Source organism: Balaenoptera physalus (genome assembly GCF_965194825.1).
Source record: "Balaenoptera physalus genome assembly, chromosome: 19".
Classification (NCBI taxonomy): Eukaryota; Metazoa; Chordata; class Mammalia; order Artiodactyla; family Balaenopteridae; genus Balaenoptera; species Balaenoptera physalus.
Genome location: NC_138900.1, coordinates 6,912,838 through 6,931,596, shown reverse-complemented (window position 1 = coordinate 6,931,596; position 18,759 = coordinate 6,912,838). Strand labels below are relative to the sequence as shown.

The window sequence follows — 18,759 nt, the reverse complement described above, 5'->3', positions numbered from 1 at the left end:
GGCCTGACCCCTAGACAGGGGCCCCCTTCCCTCAGAGCCCCCTTGCCCCTCCTTCCCCAGGTTCCAGAATCCCAGGGCTCTGATGGGGGCACTCACTGCATGGCTGGCTCTGGTGGGCTCTCTCAGCGCCCATGGCCTTTCTGGTTAGCCCGGGACAGAAGTCATCGTTGGGTGTGTGCAAAACCGGGCTGAGTGGTGCTGGCTCTGTCCCGATTCCCTTGTTAGACCAGAGATGCCAGGGTCCTGGTGTGGGGTCAGAGCAGTTGGGAGGCCGTGGAACGCAGATGCCCCCTTCTCAAAAGCTTTTTATTACGGAAAATTTCAAACATATATAAAAACAGACTAGGATGATGAAGCCAGGTGCATTCATCGCCTCATATAGCCTATCTTGTTTCATTTACACTTTCTCCCTCCCCCACTGATTATTTTTTAGCAAACCCCAGACATATTATCATTTTTGTAGGTGAATACTTGAGGATGTTTCCGTAAGACAGAAGTTGGCAAACTTTTTCTATAAACATTTGAGGCTTTTGGGGCCACGTGGTCTCCACCTCGCCTACTCAACTCTGTCCTCCCAGCAGTCACAGCATGTAAATGGATGGGTGTGGCTGTGTTCCAATAAAACTTTACTTACGAAAACGGGAAGCGGGGTCACAGTTTGCCAACCTCTGCGCTAAAAGAACAGAACTTGGTGGGAGGGATAAATTGGGAGCTTGGGACTGACATATATACACTGCTATATATAAAATAGATAACTAATAAGGACCTACTGTACGGCACAGGGAACTCTACTCAGTACTCTGTAATGACATATATGTGAATAGAATCTAAAAAAGAGTGGATTTATGTATATGTATAACTGATTCACTTTGCTGTATAGCAGAAAATAACACAACATTGTAAATCAACTCTACTTCAATAAAAATTAATTAAAAAAGATATGAACTGGGCTTCCCTGGTGGCGCAGTGGTTGGGAGTCCGCCTGCCAATGCAGGGGACACGGGTTCGAGCCCTGGTCTGGGAGGATCCCACATGCCGTGGAGCAACTAAGCCCGTGAGCCACAACTACTGAGCCTGCGCGTCTGGAGCCTGTGCTCCGCAACAAGAGAGGCCACGATAGTGAGAGGCCCGCGCACCATGATGAAGAGTGGCCCCCGCTCGCCGCAACTAGAGAAAGCCCTCGCACAGAAACGAAGACCCAACACAGCCAAAAAATAAATAAATAAATAAATAAATAAAATTAAAAAAAAAAAAAAAAAGATGGCTCATGGCTGGCAAGCTTACCTTCCACCAGCTTAAAAAAAAAAAAAAAAAAGAACTTATGTGCTTTTTCAAAAATAAAACTCCAATACCATTATCACATTTAAAAATGATATTAAATCAATGCTTACACTTCCCTGATTATCTCAAAATGTGTTTTTTTTTTCTTTGGGCCACGCCATGCAGCATGCAGGATCTTAGTTCCCTGACCAGGGATCGAACCTGTGTCCCCTGCACTGGGAGCGCGTAGTCTCAACCACTGGACCACCAGGGAAGTCCCATCAAAACTTTTTTTTCTTTTAACAGTTGGTTTGAATCAACATTCACAGAGCCCACACTGCATCTGAGTGATACTGAGTACCTTTGTCAGGAAGTGTCACTTTCAGTTCAGTGGATTTGGGGGTCTATGTTCTTAGAACCCAGGGGTGGGGTCTGATGTGGCCCCATGGCCCCAGGCTAGGCCTGAGCTTAGCAGAGCAGCATACCTGGGCTCTGCCTCGGGGAAATCTCAGCAGGTCATGGGGTTGAACCAGGATGGTGTCTGGAGGTGAGGTGTGGGCAGTGCCCAGATGGGTCTCTGGAGTGTGAAGTGACCAGTGCCAAGGTGTGTGAGGGCTGTGGGACAGGCCCAGGGGTGGCTCAGGACAGTCAGGTCTGGCTGGGGGTCGGCTGGTGTCTACAAGCAGACCTGACCTCAGAAGGTGAGGGATTTTGTTCCTGGGAAGTTCTGCAGAGAGCTGCTGGTCTGAGGGCAGACTTTTAAAGCACCAAGGCAATTTTGAGGTTGACTGAAAACCTTGGGAGCAGTGGTGTGCTGGAGCTGGCTCACACCTATTCACGAGAGCCGACCATTTAATTTTTGGATCTCTTTTTTGGTTTTGCTTTGTGAGCCATTATTAAAAAATTAAAATCTTTACAATTAATTTTATTAAAAACAAAGATAATACTCAAAATTCATCCCTTAATTATATGATTACGTTTTACTATTACATATATACTCCCGAGGTGAATTAGTTGCATCTACACAGTGTGTGTCAATTTCCCAAATTTGTGTTTGGTGACTTCACCTTGGTGGCTTGAAATCAGCCATAGTGGGAGAATTTACACCATGGGAATGGGCATATGCTATCAGTCAGGGCTTTCCCTGACCCTGGAGGGCGGACTGCTACCAGCACACCACTGCTTGAGACTCATTTGTTTCAACTTCCCTTTGGAGATCAAGGCTGCTCGACCTCTGGAAATCTCTGGCTGTTTCAAACATCTGACTCTCTGATGCCCAGCTGTGCCAGATGAGGCAGGGGCATCAGCCTGGGGAAAGGGCCGGGCCATAACGGAGGCAGTTGTTTGAGGGTGTCTTGGAGATGAAAAGCGAGCCGTAACCATAAACCCACAGTTGCCACTCTTACCCCTAAACAGGGAGAAGAAATGCCGTAACAGCTTACTGAGGGAGAGATTCACCTTTAAAAGCCTCTGACTCCGAATTTAGTCACCACGCTTGTCTTCATGTTAATTAATGAAGAGGAACTTAAGGAGAGGCCATTTGTCTGGACTGACAAGGAAATGCATCTGTTTTCTTCCTAGAAAGGGAAACTGCAATTACAATGAAGCCAGCATCCGCGGGGTGGTACCCAGTCAGCTGCTGACCCTGTTGCAATCTTGGGAACGCCTCTGGCTCCCCCAGGAAGCTGCTGGAGCCATTCCCCCCATGGTGCCCAAGCACTGGAGCCCCCACTCTGGCACAGATGTTGTGTCGATTTATTATAATCGCTTGTGTCCTTCAAAGTGGGGTGCCCGAGATCCCTTGGGGTGTGGGAGGAAAATATTAGAAATTCAATTTGTTTTTATTTAAAAAATACAACTATAAGAAAGCAATTAAGCTCCACTAATGTTTAAAAATTATTTTATTTATTTTTTTAATTTATTTTTGGCTGTGTTGGGTCTTCGTTTCTGTGCGAGGGCTTTCTCTAGTTGCGGCAAGTGGGGGCCACTCTTCATCACGGTGCGCGGGCCTCTCACTATCGCGGCCTCTCTTGTTGCGGAGCACAGGCTCCAGACGCGCAGGCTCAGTAATTGTGGCTCACGGGCCTAGTTGCTCCGCGGCATGTGGGATCTTCCCAGACCAGGGCTCGAACCCGCATCCCCTGCATTGGCAGGCAGATTCTCAACCACTGCGCCACCAGGGAAGCCCCCACTAATGTTTAATATGCAAAGTAATAGGTATATACATTGGAAATGCAAGCTCAAGGAATTTTTTTTTTTCTTATCGAGATTGTGTGGCCCCTGCCAGTGACCTCATGCGCAGAGAATTATCGTTCCATTTTTGAAACCCCAATGCTAGATCAGGATCTGGTAGGTAGCAGGTGCTCCAAAGATGGATGCTGAATGAATACATGTAGGTAAAACACTACTTCCTACTTTCTAAGAGGACTCAAGGCCTCCCCATTTCTCCTCACCTCAGGTGAGGGAGTCAGATACAGGTCCCGGATGAAGTCACGGCTCACAGATGGCACAAAGGGCCACTGTCGCAGGGGCTGGAGCCTTTGGAGAGAAGCAACTGGGGTTGCCGGGGTCTCCCTCTTCTAGCTCGTTCCCCTCCCTCTTCCATGGCTTCTGCTTGGATGGGACAGTGGTTCTTAGAAGCCCAAGATGCCCTGAGGCAATGACTCATGATCCTGACTTTGGGAAACTGGCCCATACATGTCCAGTGTCCTTGGGCCCTCCTCAGCCAAAACACGGCTTAGTGTGGCACAGGCTGAGGGAGGGTGGAGGGCAGACTTCCAATGCCCTGCGCCAGGAGCAAGACCTGAATGCTCGGCATCACTGGCGCCTACAGGGGCCAGGGTCAGAGGGAGAGCGTCAGGCCAGTATCTGGAAATCACCCGATACAAAGCTGCAGCCCAGCTTTACCTGCTGCCCACTGTTGAAGCACAACTAGAACCCTCTGGCCAGCCCCAGGTAACAGGGAGAGGAATGCTGCTGATGACACGCCTTGGGGATGGTGACAGATGACTGGATATTTATGTGTACTGGAAGACATGACCCAGCTATAACGGGTTTCCCCACCTGCTCCTCTCCTGCCATCAGCACCAGAGGAACCCACGTTGTGAACATGTGTATGTGTGTATGCACGTGTATGCACGCCTCGGCAGTGCATTTAGGTGTGCTTGCTTCTGAGTTTCAGACAAATGGCATCCCATTTGATCTGGAACCTGCTCTTTTCCCAACCTTCTTCTAAGTTATCCACATTAACAGCAGCTTTTTAATTCCACTATAAACTTTATTTTATTTAGAAAAGCAAAAGACAGCCGTAGGTATTTCAGAGAGTGCAGCAGAGTGTAAAGACAAATACAAAAGACACCTGGGATACAGCTGGCTGGATTCTGCCTTCTGGACACTGTGGACCTCACTGCAACTGACTAGGTTTGCTTTGGCTTTGGGAGGTTCAGAATCAAGTCTGTGGCCGCCTCTGGCACCCCAGCCACTTCAACAGGCATCCTGTGGACTAATGTTTTATGCTGGTTTCATCTCTGTTCATCTGTTTGACAAGTGTGACAGGAATTGTGCCGAGGACACAAGGGGAACAAGAAACAGTCCCTGCCCACAGGCGCTCACGACCTAACGGCGAGGCAGAGAAATAAACAGTCGGCACAATACAGTGTGACGAGTGTAACCAAAGATGTGAGCTCGCAAGCTCAGTGTGGTGTGGGGCCCGCAGGATGCAGGACGGCCACCTGACCCAGCTTCAGGGTGGCTGAGAGGGCTTCCCGGAGGAGGTGGAGCCTGAGATAAGGAGACGAGGACGAGGTGTGTCAGCCAGGCAAGGTGAGACCTCTTTTCTCAACACCTCATTCAAGTCCCTCATCTGACCTATCTTTCCTCCTTTGAAATTCTATGTCCCACTGTCCGTTCCATTCACAAGTCACTGCTCTATACTGGTTACACTTATACCAGGCTGCTGGCTCCTTGAGGATGGAGATTCTTCAACCGTAGTCTTTTCTCCCTGCACCTATGACTGTGTGTCGGACAGAGTGGCCGCGTGGCACCCCGGCTGGGAGACAGGTGGTTCTCAGGCAGCTCAGTGCTTCTCCAGCTCTTGGAGGCGGGTGGTTGTAGTAGATGGAGAGAGTCTAGGACACACAGGCGATACACACAGAAACCACACCTGCGAGGCTGCTGCCTGGACCGGAGCGCTGAGAATCCTTTCTATTCGCTAAGGTGGAAAGTCAAACTGCAGAACAGTTCTCTCAACAGCACGACTGTTTGAAAGAAAGAAAGAAACAAACACGTATTTCATTGCAACCCCCAACGGGACAGACTGCACGTCCCCAGCCCCGCTGTGCACCCTCGGGGCAGCCGGCTCAGTCGAAGGTGATGCGGAAGCTGCGCTCCTGCTCCTTGCGGCGGCCCTCGCACACCTTGGTCACCTCCTCCACCTTCCTCTGCAGCAGGGCCGAGTTCTGGTCGATCCACTGCAGCGAGTCCATGTGCGCGTTGAGGATCTTGCAGATCTGCTGCAGCGGGTCGCTGGTGTCGGCGGGGCCCCCCGACGTGTTCAGGTGCTCGATGATGTCCTTGAGGTCCTGGGCCATGCGCTTCAGCTGTGCGTCGATGTTCTCGGCCAGCTTGTAGGTCTTCTCTCGCTCCTCGTCGGCGTGCTGCAGGTACACCGTCCCGCTCTGCTCCTTGACCGACTCCTCCAGCGGGCTCAGCAGGTCCTCCAGCTCCTTCTGCTGAGACAGGATGAAGTCGAGCTCCTGGTCCAGCCTCTTCTGGTCCAGCTTCACCTTCTCGACCTCGCGGTGGAGGGTGGTGATCTTCTCCCCGTTCTCGATCAGCGTGCGGTCCCAGGCGTTGACCTGCGTGGCCTGCTGTAAGAAGTGCCGTTCCTGGTCCTCCAGCTCCAGGCTCCACTTGTTGATCAGACTCTCCAGCTGGGCGTAGGTCATCGCGGGGCTGGCGGACACCCCGGTGGCTGCACTGGGGCCGGCTGGGGCGGTCCCGGAGGCCGCTGTGTTGCTGGGGATCCCAGCTGGAGCCAGTGGTTTTATATTCAAGGAGAAGCCGGTGGCGGCAGTGGTGGCGGTGGTGGTCGTCGCCGTGGAGGCGGTGGAAGCTGCTCCAGGGGCCTTCAGGCTGAAGCCCAACGTCCCCACTCCGGGCGTCCCCGCCGTGGTGGCTGGGGCACAAAGGGAGAGCCCGGTGGCAGCAGACGAAGTTGGAGCGGTTGCCAGTGAGGCAAAGAGCGAGGGCCCAGCACTGGTGGTAGCGGCGGCGGGTGCGGAAGCAGCCGGCTGTGTGGCCCCTGCCCCAGTGGCCGCTGGCGTGGCCGGCGTGAAGGGCAGCCCGGTGAGGGCCGTGGGCTGGGCCGAACTCCCCATGGAGCCAATGTTGAAGCCGGAGGTCCCGGTCTGGGACGTGCTTCCACCCGTGAACGAGAAGCCCCCAGGTGTGGTGGACGGGGCAGCAGACGTGGTGGTGGAGCCAAACACAAAGCCGGTGGGCGCCGTGCCCTGGGCTGACGTGACGGCGCTCGAGATGGCATTGGTGAGGGTGCTGCCGCCGAGCCCAAAGCCGCTGGGCTGCGTCGTGGCCGGGGTGGCAGCCGCGCCGCTCAAGTTTAGCTTTGGGCTGTTGATCCCTAAGGAAAATCCGGTTGCTGCTGCTGTAGGAGTTGTGGTTCCAAAACTGAATCCTGGGGTCTGTGTCGCCGGAGCCTGGGCGGTGAGTGAGAACAGGCTGGTGGAAGGGGTGCTTGCGGCTGGCTGGGAGGGAGTCCCAAAATTAAACCCGCCGGTGCCAGACGTGGAGAAGGAAAACCCCGTAGCAGGCGTGGTTGTTGCTGTCTTTGCAGCGCCAAAGGTGAACCCGCCTGTGGGGGCCCCAGTGCCTCCAAAATTAAACCCGCTCATGGCTCCAGACTCTTGTGGCAGCAGCTACTCCGGCTCCCAAAGCAAATCCACCGGTGTCTGCAACCTTGGAGAGATTTTTTAAAGCAGAGGAAGTGACATGATCAGATGGCGGTTTTGGAAAGGCAACCTCGGCGGCACGACGGAGCCGTCTGCAGGGTGGCAGGACTTGATAATTCTGATTAAACAGCCACCCTTCCTCTTCTCAACGTGTAGCATAACCGGGCCCTGCTGAACTAGGAAAGAAGGACCGGGGTGCACAGCCCGTCCCGGGGGTCAGGCACTAGGAGCTGGAGGTGCTTGGGCCGCTCATGGCCACAGCCAGCACCAGCGGGGGCCCTGCTGCCAAGGAGGGGAAGGCCGAAGAGCGGGCGCCTGAACCGACCTCAGCCCCTGAGGAGGAGGTCGGATTCGAGGCGCTTCTGGCAAGCGGGGCTAGAGGCACACAAGCACCTTTGGGACCTGCTCCGCAGGCCTCCCTGCTGACTGCAAGTGGGTGGGGGTAGGCTGATTCGGCACAGTGCCACCCCACGTGCCCTTCTGGACCTCACAGAGAGACGGGCCCCGGGAAGCTGAGCCGTACGCCAGGGCCTTGGGTGCCAAAGGCCCCTCTGCGCACACCCCACACCATTTAGGAGGATGGAGGGAATGTTGGCGCAGTCCCTCGCCCTCCTTCTAACTCAGGGGTGGGCATGAGACCCGAGTGCTCAATCAGAGCGCTTGGCACCCCCGGCTGCAGAGACTGGTTCAAGGGGACATGGAGACGCGAGTCGGCCAAGAGATCTCCCCCGGGTTTCTCTCCAGGTGCTACAGAGGGGCCTCCTCCACCTGCAGGTGCAGGGCACAGAGGATGAGCACCGGGAGATGATGAGTTGCCAGCAGAGAGCGCACAGGAGAGAGGGCGGGGGAGAGAGCGCGAGAGCCCCAGGAAATCCAGTCCTGCTCACCTGACCCACTCCGTCCTCCTCAGAAGCGCCATGAGCCAGCACGCTCCTGTTCAGTTTAAGCTGACTGAGTTCCGTAATTTCTAACTGAAAAAGCCCTGAGCAGAGCCGCCTGTTAGCTGGAAAGTCAAAGGTGACTCGGAGAGGAAAAGGTCAGTGGGCGTGAGTGATCACACGCTGAGCACCAACCCTCAGGCGGGCTGCTCACGGACACGATCTCTCACTACTGTCTGGTGGCAGGGGTTATGTCCCCACGTCCAAGATGAGGAAACTGGGCTCAGAGGGCTGTGGTGACCTACCAGGAGCTGACCCCAGGCCATGGGCCTGATCCACGAAGCTCCTCACCCAGCGCGGGCACCAGATGACAGGGCGTTTCCCTGCACCGAACTAGGGGATCAATTAGGTATCAAATATAAGGGAAGATCTGCATTATACCCACTGACACGGCCTCTAACTATATTCAAGAAATGCAGGAAATGACAACAAAGGGAAGCAGAATGCAAATTTACTAGTTCAGTGTGATCTTAGCTGTGGAAAAACAGAACTACTCTGAACAAAGAGGGTTGGAAAGAAATACACTGACATGTGACTGGGGGCTGTCTTTGGCTGGTGGGACTACAGGTGGATGGTCTCCTTGCTAATTTGCAGTAGCTTCCAAATGTTCATTCCATCTGTATAATAGACACATAATTGATAAGCTTGGTTTTTGAAAGAGACCTTCGTATTACACGGTGTAAATATACTCTGAAGAACCAGAGAACTTGTGTAGCCAGATTCTAGAATCACAGTTCGAGCGGGACAGATGGGGAGACTGAATTAAACAAACCTCCCCTAGGCTGGTGCTCAATCACACCTTGTCTTGCCCCAAAGGTGCCTTGGGTGTGGGGAGGGGCTGGACACCACAGGCTGGGCTCAAGGAAGCAGGGGAGCCGGCATGTGTAAATACCACCGTGCCAGGTCAGGACCAAAGATGTGGTCCTCTAGAGACACCCATGTCGGACTTCCCTGGTGGCACAGTGGTTAAGAATCCGCCTGCCAATGCAGGGAACACGAGTTCAAGCCCCGGTCTGGGAAGATCCCACATGCCACGGAGCAACTAAGCCCGTGCGCCACAACTATTGAGCCTGCGCTCTAGAGTCCGCGAGCCACAACTACTGAGCCCATGTGCCACAACTACTGAAGCTCGCGCACCTAGAGCCCATGCTCCGCAACAAGAGAAGCCACTGCAATGAGAAGCCCGCGCACTGCAACGAAGAAGTAGCCCCCTGCTCACTGCAACCAGAGAAAGCCTGCGTGCAGCAACGAAGACCCAACGCAGCCCAAAACAAATAAATAAATAAATTTATATATAATAGGGGGCTTCCCTGGTGGCGCAGTGGTTGAGAATCTGCCTGCCAATGCAGCGGACATGGGTTCGAGCCCTGGTCTGGGAAGATCCCACATGCCGCGGAGCGACTAGGCCCGTGAGCCACAATTGCTGAGCTTGCGCGTCTGGAGCCTGTGCTCCGCAACAAGAGAGGCCGCGATAGTGAGAGGCCCGCGCACCGTGATGAAGAGTGGCCCCCACTTGCCGCAACTAGAGAAAGCCCTCGCATAGAAACGAAGACCCAACACAGCCATAAATTAAAAAAAAAAAAAAAAAAATTTAATATATAACAAAAAATAAAGACACCCATGTCCTACTCCCTGGAACCCTGGAATATACTACCGTATGCGGCAGAAGGAATTTTCTGATGTGATTAAATTAAGGATCTTGAAACGGGGAGATAATCCTGGGTTAAACAGTGGGCCCTAAATGTCACCATGAGTGTCCTTATAAAATGGAGGCAGAGAAAGATTTGACTAGAGAAGAGACCACCTGAAGATGGAAGCAGAGACTGGAGTAACGCATTTTTAACTTGGAGATAGAGGAAGGTGCCATAAGCCAAGGAATGCAGGTGGCCTTTAGAAGCTGGAAAAGGCAAGGAAATGGAATCTCCCCTGGAGTCTCCAGTAGGACAGTAGGAACCAGCTCTCCTTGATTTCAGCCCAGTGAGAATGATTTTGGACTCTGATCTCCGTAAATACAGAGAATAAACGTGCATTGTTTTAAGGTGCTAATAAGTTTGTGATAATTTGTGAGAACAGCCATAGGACACGAATACAGTTGGAGAGTAGAAAGTGTCTGACGGATATGAAGGGGGACCCCGTGACTCCCTAGGGCTCCCTGAGACTCAGCTCCCTCATCAGGAAAGTGGGAGTGGCCCCTACGACACTGAAGCATGGCCGAGTCGGGAGGGAGCTGGGTATGGTGTTGATGACCTCGGTCGCTGCGCACAGGCACGCACTGCACTGTCACTCTGGGGCGAGCCTCTGGAAGCTGGTGAGGAAGGAAGGGAGGCCGGGTGGGGGGGGTGGAGGTGGGCGTGAATCCAGCTGTGAAGTGCTCAGGAAAAAGACCTGGAGGTTGTGGCTGACCTCAAGTTTAACACGAACTCACGGTCAGCTGCCACTCTTCAGCAGGCCTCAGGCTGCATGACCCATTCCAGCGTCGAAATGAGCATGGTTCTGGGGCAGCCGACCCCGGCCCCGACAGCACTGTGCTACGTACCCCCTCCTCAGCCAACTTCACACCTGTGCTACGAGGAGGTCGGGATGATGGCCCCAGCGCACAGATTGGGGAGGAGAGGCTCAGACGGAAGTAGCCTGCAATTCCACCCCACGGTGGGCCCTAGAGCCCCGCCCCTGCACTGAAAAGCCCTCTGCATTTCTACTTCATCAAATGCGCACCCCCCGCCATCCCGGTTACAGGGCAAGCCCTGCTTTGGGGGCATGGCCGCTATTCTGCACCCCAGCTTCCACCCCACACCCTCATGTGCTTCTTTTCCTTTCATTTAAAAGCAGCTGCAAGACGGCTCCCTGCTTTCAGGCACGAAGCTGGTCTCTAAGCCTGAAGAAGAGACCCGGGCTGGAACTCTGCTCCCGCCACGACTAGCTGTTGGTCCCAGCGCAGGTTGCTCCTGAACCGCTCTGTGCCTCAGCTTTCCCACCTGTAATGAGGATACTCCCCTCACACGCTGAAGAATAAACAAGGTCATGACTGAGGGGCCGCGTGCCTGGCCCAGAGAAGGCATCCGCCAGTCCTGTCTCCTCTTCCCTCTGCCTACGTAGCTGCCCCTCCACCTTCCACCGCAGACCCCTGGTTTTGTTCGGTCTCCTCCACACAGCCATGTGCTTCTGGGGAGAGGCGCCCGGGGCCGCCCGCCCTGAGCCAGCAGACCTCAACTGGCTTCCTCCGACCCACCACCTCCTGGGACATACACTCAAAATGTAAGCTGATCAGACCACCAACACCAGTCTCTCTCCAGGGGCGGGATCATGACCTTGGCCTTTTTACAAAGCTCTTCTGCGGGCTTCCGAGAAAGGCCTCTCACTCTCGCCACCGCAAGTGCCTAAGCCTCCGGGGCCACCGGCGCCCGGCCCTGCACCAGTTCCCTTCTTGCTCAGAGACGCCCACACCCCCCGGCTCACTGCAGAGCCACCTCGAGCTGGGTCTGCTGCCAGCAGCCAGGAGCATCCGAACTGCTACACCCACGTGCCTCAGTTCTCAAGACCTCACTCGAGAGAGCTTCTGCTATTTATAAGCTGCAGCTAAAATTTTTCAGAAAAGCATTTATAGAAAGCTCTTTGCTTTTTATACCACAAGAAAAGCAATCTCCCGTGGGGCCTTGTCTGGTTTGACGGTTCTCTATTTATTAAACGCCTCATCTGTTTCCAACACCTCGGATGCCAGGGACCTACTGAGAGTGGTGAACACATACTGATCCAGCCCACCCTGTGTGTTACGGCTCACTTATTCCTGAAAGCAAGTCCATTTGACGAACGGGGAGAGTGAGGCCCAGGAAGATGACCTAAACCCTGAAGGCAGCCAGAGACGCAGCAAACGTCGGTTTCAGTACCAGGGCTGCAGGCAGGGGCAAGGCTGGGTCACAGGTAGTGGGAGCAGATGCCTGAGCTGAGCGCTGAAGGACGAGGGGTCAGCCCGGAGACAGGGAGGAGGGCCCGGCTGGAGGCAGAGAGAGGCTGACCAGCAGGTGTGGCTCTGGGGCCTGAGTGCGCTGTCGGCATGGGCTGGAGGGAGAACATGCACAGGGCAGGGCTGAACCCTGCACATTCCAAAGAGAGGGCTGGCCCTTGCCCGGCTCTGGGGAGGGAACCTCCAAGCCCTTGGACCATCCTGCCTGACAGAGTCTCTCTAAGGTGGGCCTTGGGCCACACGGCATCAGCTTGCCCCGTGAGGGGGCTAGAGACTGCATAACGAAGGTGACAAGGTGCCTGCGTGACTGTAGCTAAAACCACCCCGGACAGCAAGGCTTCTCTGGTGGGCAATGTCCCGCGTGTGCTCACATTGCTGCTGGAGGATTAGCCCTGTCTGTGTGACTCCCCTGGGAGAAGACAACTGGAAGCTTCCACCTGGTCTCTCCCGGACTCTGCCCCGAATACCTTTTCCCCTTGCTGATTTTAACCTGTTTTGGTTTTGCTGTAATAAACCATAACTATAACAGCTTTGCTGAGTTGTGATCTGTCCTTCCAGCAAATCACAGAAGCTGAGGGTGGTCTTGGGGACCCGTGACCACATTCATGTATGGTGCCACGTGATGTGATGGGATAAGCTGGCAGAGCCACCGATGTCACGATAATGGCCAGGCTTTATCCTGAGGGAGCCACAGAGGGACTTTAAGGCGGGGGAGGGGGGGACTAACATGGTGGGGGATGGACTGGAGCAGTAGAAGCTGGAGGTGGGGCAGCTGGGAGGAGGCTGGGGGACGGTCTAGGCCAAGAGCCCAAGGCCTGAGCCAGGACCCTGTGGATGGAGAAGAGAGAATCCCAGGTTGGGACATGTATATATCTGCACCAAAATGAGACAAAGTGATAGTTCTGCAGGGTCTGTCCCAGTTAACAAAGCCACCGATGACCAGAACTTTGGGAGTTTCTCATAAAACATGGCTGAACAAATACACACTATTGTGAGCTGTGAAAAAAAGAGAAGGAAAAAAAGCCCTCTGCCCTCTGTGAGGGCTTTTCTACTTTTACCAAAGGGGTGAGCTTTCCTAAAAGAGAAGCTGATGCTGCTTGAGGGCAAGCGGGGAGGTACAAAAACTGGAGAAGTGGTGCCTTTTCCTGGGAAGAGGGGAGGGTGTGCCCGGGCCAGGTGCTTGGAACTGGGCAGCTGCGGCTGGGGTAGTTGGTCCACGTAGGACCCAGGCCCCGAGTGAGAAGTGGCTGCCTTGAGGTCACTGAGGGTGTTACTGGCAGAGCCACCAGCCCCGCATTTGCCCTCATTTTCCAAACCACATCTGGCCACCTGCATGGCCCTGGGGTGTCTGGGATTCCCACCTACAGACACAACTCACCCCCAGCTTCGAGGACCAGGGTTCTCTGCCATCACCTCCACCTTCGCTCAGGTCCACTAACCTTTAGTTATTCTGCCTCTCCAAACCCGAACTTCATCTACTTTATTCACTCTAGCATTTACTTAGTCCTACCCTGTGTACAGTGACGACAACACAGAGAGGAAAAATGGTCCCCGAGGGGTGAGTCAGAGAGCACACAAATTCTTTGCAGTACAACAGTCGTTCATACAACAGGTATTGTTGATCACTGCTATGTACAGACACTATTCAAGGCCCTGAAAATATGGCTGTAGATGAGACAGAGGAGTCTCTGCTCTCGTGGAGCTACATTCCAGCGGGGGAGACAAACAGGAAAACAAGACACAACAGAGAAATTACATGGCGTGTTAGAAGAGGATCAGTGTCACGGAGAAAAGACCAAGTGGGGCAAGGGAAGGGGAAGAGGGGGCCCCGCGCAGGGGTGAAGGGATTAACAGAGGCGGCCAGAGGGAAGAGCATCTGAGACCAGAGGGAGGAGCCAGAACAAAGTCCTGGGGTGGGACCAAGACAGCAGGAGGCCAGTGTGGCTGGAGGGCAGGCAGGCGGCACTGTTACTGAGCCCTGGGCTCTCCTTTCCCTCCCTCCCTACCCCAGCCCCTTTTCTTAGACACCAGGAACAGGGGTGTTTGGGAATGAATATGGGGGGACCTCAGCCTTGGACCAAGAGGAAAAGAAAGATTAAGAAGGGTATGGGGGAGGGGTTGTGTGTGGTGGACAGAATAACAGCCCTGAGACATGTCCACACCCTAATCCCAGAACCTGTGAATACGTGACCTCACATGCCAAAAAGGGACTTCACAGATGTGATTAAGGATCCTGAGATGGGGAAATGATCCTGAATTATCTGCGTGGGCTTTCAATGTAATCACGAGGGTTCTTAGTGGAATCAGGAGGCAGAAGAGGACAGCCAGAGGGACCGTGACCGTGGAAGAACGTTCCGAGAGCTGCTACATTGCTGCTCTGAAGACAGAGGAAAGGGCCATGAGCCAAGGAAAGCAGGTGGCCTCTAGGAGCTGGAAAAGGCAAAACCCAGGGTCTCCCCCAGTGTCCAGAAGAAACACAGCCCTGTGCACCCATTTCAGACTTCTGACCTCCAGAACTGTAAGAGGAAATATTTGTGTTGTCTTAAACCGCTAAGTTCGTGGTAACCTGTTACAACAGCAATAGGAAACTAATACAGGGGTGGGGGACAAATAAAGAACAGGGCGGAACTCAATAAAGAGAAATGGATGGGAAACACATCCTGGAGTTGGGGTTGAGAAAGGGGCAGGAGGGATGGGCGACGGGGCCAGGGCAGGCCTGCCTCTGTGCGTCGGGGCCGAGGACACAGGGGTGTTGCGATCACGGGACCCCAGCAGCTGCGGAGCTAGTGGGGAAAGAACAGCTGTGATCCTGAAAATCCAGACATCCCCGGCCACTGGGGCGACCTCATCGGGGCGTGGAAGTGACACCCAGCAACGACAGGCCACGTATGACGAAGGGGAGGGCCAGGGTGGCCTGGGAGCACCAAGGAGGGCTTGCGGTTGTGACGGTGTCAGCCCCACAGGGCAGGATTTCCCTCTGTTTTGTTTATGGCTGTACCCCCAGCACGTAGAGCAGTGCCTGGCATGCAGCAGGCACCCAATAAATAATTGTGACTGACCGACGGCCTGAGAACTGATACTAACTACATTTACTGAGTGCCACCTATGTAAGCGGTACCCGGCCAGGAGCACTAGGGAGCAAGCAGCACACTGAACCCTTCCTGGATGGGAAAGCAGCTCAGAGAGGTGATGTCACTTCTTCAAGGTCACACAGCGGCGAACAGTAGTCCCAAGAAGGGAATCGAGCTCCTTCTGGGGCAGGGGAGGGGAGGTGTCAGAATTAAGTCTTAATGGAGGAGTGGGGTGCTCTGGGCGGACACGCGGCTGAGCAGCCGAGGGAGTGACACAGCTCCAGGGCAGCTTCTGCACAGCTATGGCCGGAGCAGCAGGCTGAGGGGGAGTGGGGTCGAGGGCCGGGTCACGGAAGCAGACTGGCAGCCAGTCCACACACCGGACACAAAGCCGGGACCCCGCTTCCCTCCCAGCCCCACTGCAGCCCGTCACCTCCTCACCTCAGAAGTGACTCTCCCACCACGAGGCTCATCCACCGGGGCAGAGGCAGCTGCCCCACATCCACCCCCTTCCTTCATAACAGAAACTCTCTTTCACTGGGGGCAGCAACGAGTCCAGCCAAAGGACTCCATGTGCCACGGCTCCTTAATGGGGCCCAGGTCTGTCTAGTCCACTGATGGGCCGGGAGGAGGGCAGCAGGCCTGCAGCGGTCATGAGAAGGCCAGCCGTGCACTTCCGTGAGCTCTGCGGACAGAGGACTTTGCCCATCCTCTTCTGCCAGTCGCCCGGCAGGACACAGCCCAGCAACGAGAAGTGGGCGCTGCAGCCTGTCGGCCCGAGCGCCTGCTCCTCCACTCCTAGCCCTGGGATCTTAGTTCTAAGTTCATCCCCCAGGCCTCAGTTTCCTCATCTGAAAAAAGGGGATGACGGCTCCAGAATCATACAGTCTCTGTGAAGATGAAATGGTCTAATCCGTGTCAAGCACTTAGCACCGTGTCTGGTGTATCCTCGGGACCCAGGAAATGTTAAATTAATGCGGTTCTGGGAAGTGACGGGAGCAACTGCTCCTGGCATTCTGCCCACAGCCACCTGGTGGCGCCAACAACACTGAGCCCAGACAGTGCCCAGGCAGGACAGGAGCTGTCTGTACCAACTACATTTTCCCTTTGGAATTAGCTATTTATTTAAGACTTGGAGGAAGTGTGGCCACGGGCTCAGAGAGACCAGAGGAGGGGAGAAGACATGGGAGAGACAAGGCAGGAAATCAGAGACGGAGGGAACTGCTGCCCCTGGTCATCATCAGCCCAGCCCAGCGCTGCTGGGCGCGGCCCTGCCTGGGGAAATGTGATGCCCGTTGAGGCTCAAAGGCCCGGCCCGGCCGGTACCTTTGCTGTGTTAGTGCAGGGACTCCCTGTCCCCTGCCCCCCACCATCATCTCCTCTGGGTTGTCTCACCAACATGTGAGACACTGACTCTTGCTTCTTAAATCTCTCTTGAATCGGATCCCCTACTCTCCCTTGAGTCAAAGAAAACCCCTCTAAATCTCAGGGAACGGATGAGCCCAGAGAGCCTGCCCTTCAAGAATGGAAATCAACTGATCAGCGACGAGCAGCTTGCCAACCAGACCTTAGACAAGGCAGAGTCTCAGGCTCCAGAGCGGCGAGGAGGCCAGTGTGGCCAGACCAGAGCACGGTGTGAAGCCTCGAGAGAGTTCTGAAGTTCCAGGATCTGATTTACGTTTTGAAAGACTTGCCCAGGTTGCTGGGAGGTGGGGTGGGGCAAGACGCCAGCAGTCGCCTGGCGGGGGCCGGTGGTGACCTGGGCCACTCTGTCTGGCTCTTACACAACCACCCTGCCTGGTGGGCCCAGCCAACCCCAGGCACAGGAAACGGAACCCCCGAGAGGGGCAGAGAGGCTTTTCTAAGCCAGTCTGCAGCAGGGAAACCTCAGCGCTCCCCTCCATGTAAAGGCCATCTCTCTTCCACAGCACAAGGCTCCCCAGCTGCGAGGGTGGGACAGAGACCAGGCAGATGCAGCTTTCAACTGCCCTCTCACCTCCTTAAGCTGCCTGGGGTTCCGGCCCTAATTTCCTCGGGTCTGTTCCTCCCTGTGGATGGGCACACTGCAGGTTTCTCACCCTCCCAGGTATCAATATAACGAACCCATGTTAAGCATTAGAGACCTGTCTGGACAAACAGGAGGTGTGTCTGTCTGTCTGCTGTGGGGAGGGGAGGGGATGTGGAAAGCCTCACTGCCTGTCCTGGTCACATGAACTGATCCCTAAATGTCCCTGCATACTAACTGACCAAGAGACACTGTCACATGTGTTCCATTTCCCAACCCACCCAATGACATACTGGTCATTTTTTAAAATGAAAATTAAATTCTTTTTGTGAAGAGATAGTTTGTTCACATGGTTCTATGTTCCAAAGGTATAAGAGGGACTTCCACGGTCTCTGTGATCCTCCCCTGCCCCACACAGCTATCTTTCTTCCCTGCAGACAAGCTTTTAAGTTTCTTTTGCCTCTTTCCAGAGATTTTCTTTTTTTCTTTTTAAAAATAAATAAATAAATAAATAAATATATTTATTTATTTATTTTTGGCTGTGTTGGGTCTTCATTGCTGCGCGTGGGTTTTCTCTAGTTGCGGTGAGCGGGGGCTACTCTCCGTTGCGGTGCGCGGGCTTCTCATTGCTGTGGCTTCTCTTGTTGCAGAGCAAGGGCTCTAGGCGCACAGGCTCAGTAGTTGTGGCTCGCAGGCTCTGGAGCGCAGGCTCAGTAGCTGTGGCGCATGGACTTAGTAGCTCCGCGGCCTGTGGGATCTTCCCAGACCAGGGCTCGAACCCGTGTCCCCTGCATTGGCAGGCGGATTCTAAACCACTGTGCCACCAGGGAAGTCCCTTTCCAGAGATTTTCAATGCGTTTAAGTAAATGCAGTTTGCACTCTCCCCCGCTGTACACAAAAGGCTGCATATGCCAGGAGCACTACTCTGCACTCTCCTTCTTCACTGACTATACCTTAGAAGTCATGTTAAGCAGGCTTATCATCCTCATTGGATGGAGGAGGAAACGCTCTCACAGGGGAACTGCCTTGCACCCCTCGGCTGTTTGCTCCTCGGGGTTGCCTCCAGCTGGTACCTAAATACTTCTTGGTCTCAGAGGTTCTCAGTCATCCCTCTTCTTCCTTCTTTCACTGGAAAATACTCTCTCTACCCCAAGAAGTCACCTCACGGCTAAAGAGCAATTACATTCTCCTTCTCACTCCTGAGGCCCAAACCTGCACCTGAAGGAGCTCAGGTGGTGGGACAAACAGCAAATTTCCCCATGGGGAAAACGAATCAGGTTAGACGTATGTGGAAAAGTCAGGAAACAACCAGAGGAGTAGATTTTTAAGGAAGATTCTAGAAGCACTCTTAATATAAAATAATAGGACTGGATGAGATCTGAGGATTACTCACGTACTGGGTCCCTTACCTTTTTTGCCAAGAACTGTTTTGTTTCCTTCTCTTGTACTGAAAGATATTTTTTCCCCCTCTACCTAACCGCATTTTGTGTGTGTGTGTGTGCGCGTGTGTGGCCGTGCTGCATGTGAGATCTTAGTTCTCTGACCAGGGATGGAACCC

At 54.1% G+C, this 18,759-nt stretch overlaps 2 protein-coding genes across 7 annotated transcripts in view; both read right to left on the bottom strand.

The window, feature by feature from the left end:
- The window catches only part of IL4I1 (interleukin 4 induced 1), a 39,548-nt gene that overhangs the window by 9,519 nt on the left and 11,270 nt on the right, over window positions 1-18,759 (bottom strand). Inside the window, exons 1-2 of one of the 5 annotated variants that reach the window (XM_082435936.1) lie at window positions 2,719-3,147; window positions 97-302 (exon numbers count right to left, since the gene is read on the bottom strand). The exons of 1 other annotated variant lie outside the window; for it this stretch is intronic. In XM_082435936.1, the coding sequence (XP_082292062.1) occupies window positions 97-133 (37 nt within the window). In that variant the 5' untranslated portion in view covers window positions 134-302; window positions 2,719-3,147. Of the gene's footprint in view, window positions 1-96; window positions 2,687-2,718; window positions 3,148-18,759 lie in introns of those variants that run through there. 3 more of the 5 variants (XM_082435937.1, XM_082435939.1, XM_082435935.1) reach the window with 3 other exon arrangements.
- NUP62 (nucleoporin 62) overlaps window positions 4,517-18,759 on the bottom strand; it is a 25,522-nt gene continuing 11,279 nt past the window's right edge. For both annotated transcript variants that reach the window (XM_082435944.1, XM_082435945.1), the window contains one exon: window positions 4,517-7,233. In XM_082435944.1, the coding sequence (XP_082292070.1) occupies window positions 5,619-7,169 (1,551 nt within the window). In that variant the 5' untranslated portion in view covers window positions 7,170-7,233 and the 3' untranslated portion in view covers window positions 4,517-5,618. The remainder of the gene's footprint in view (window positions 7,234-18,759) is intronic.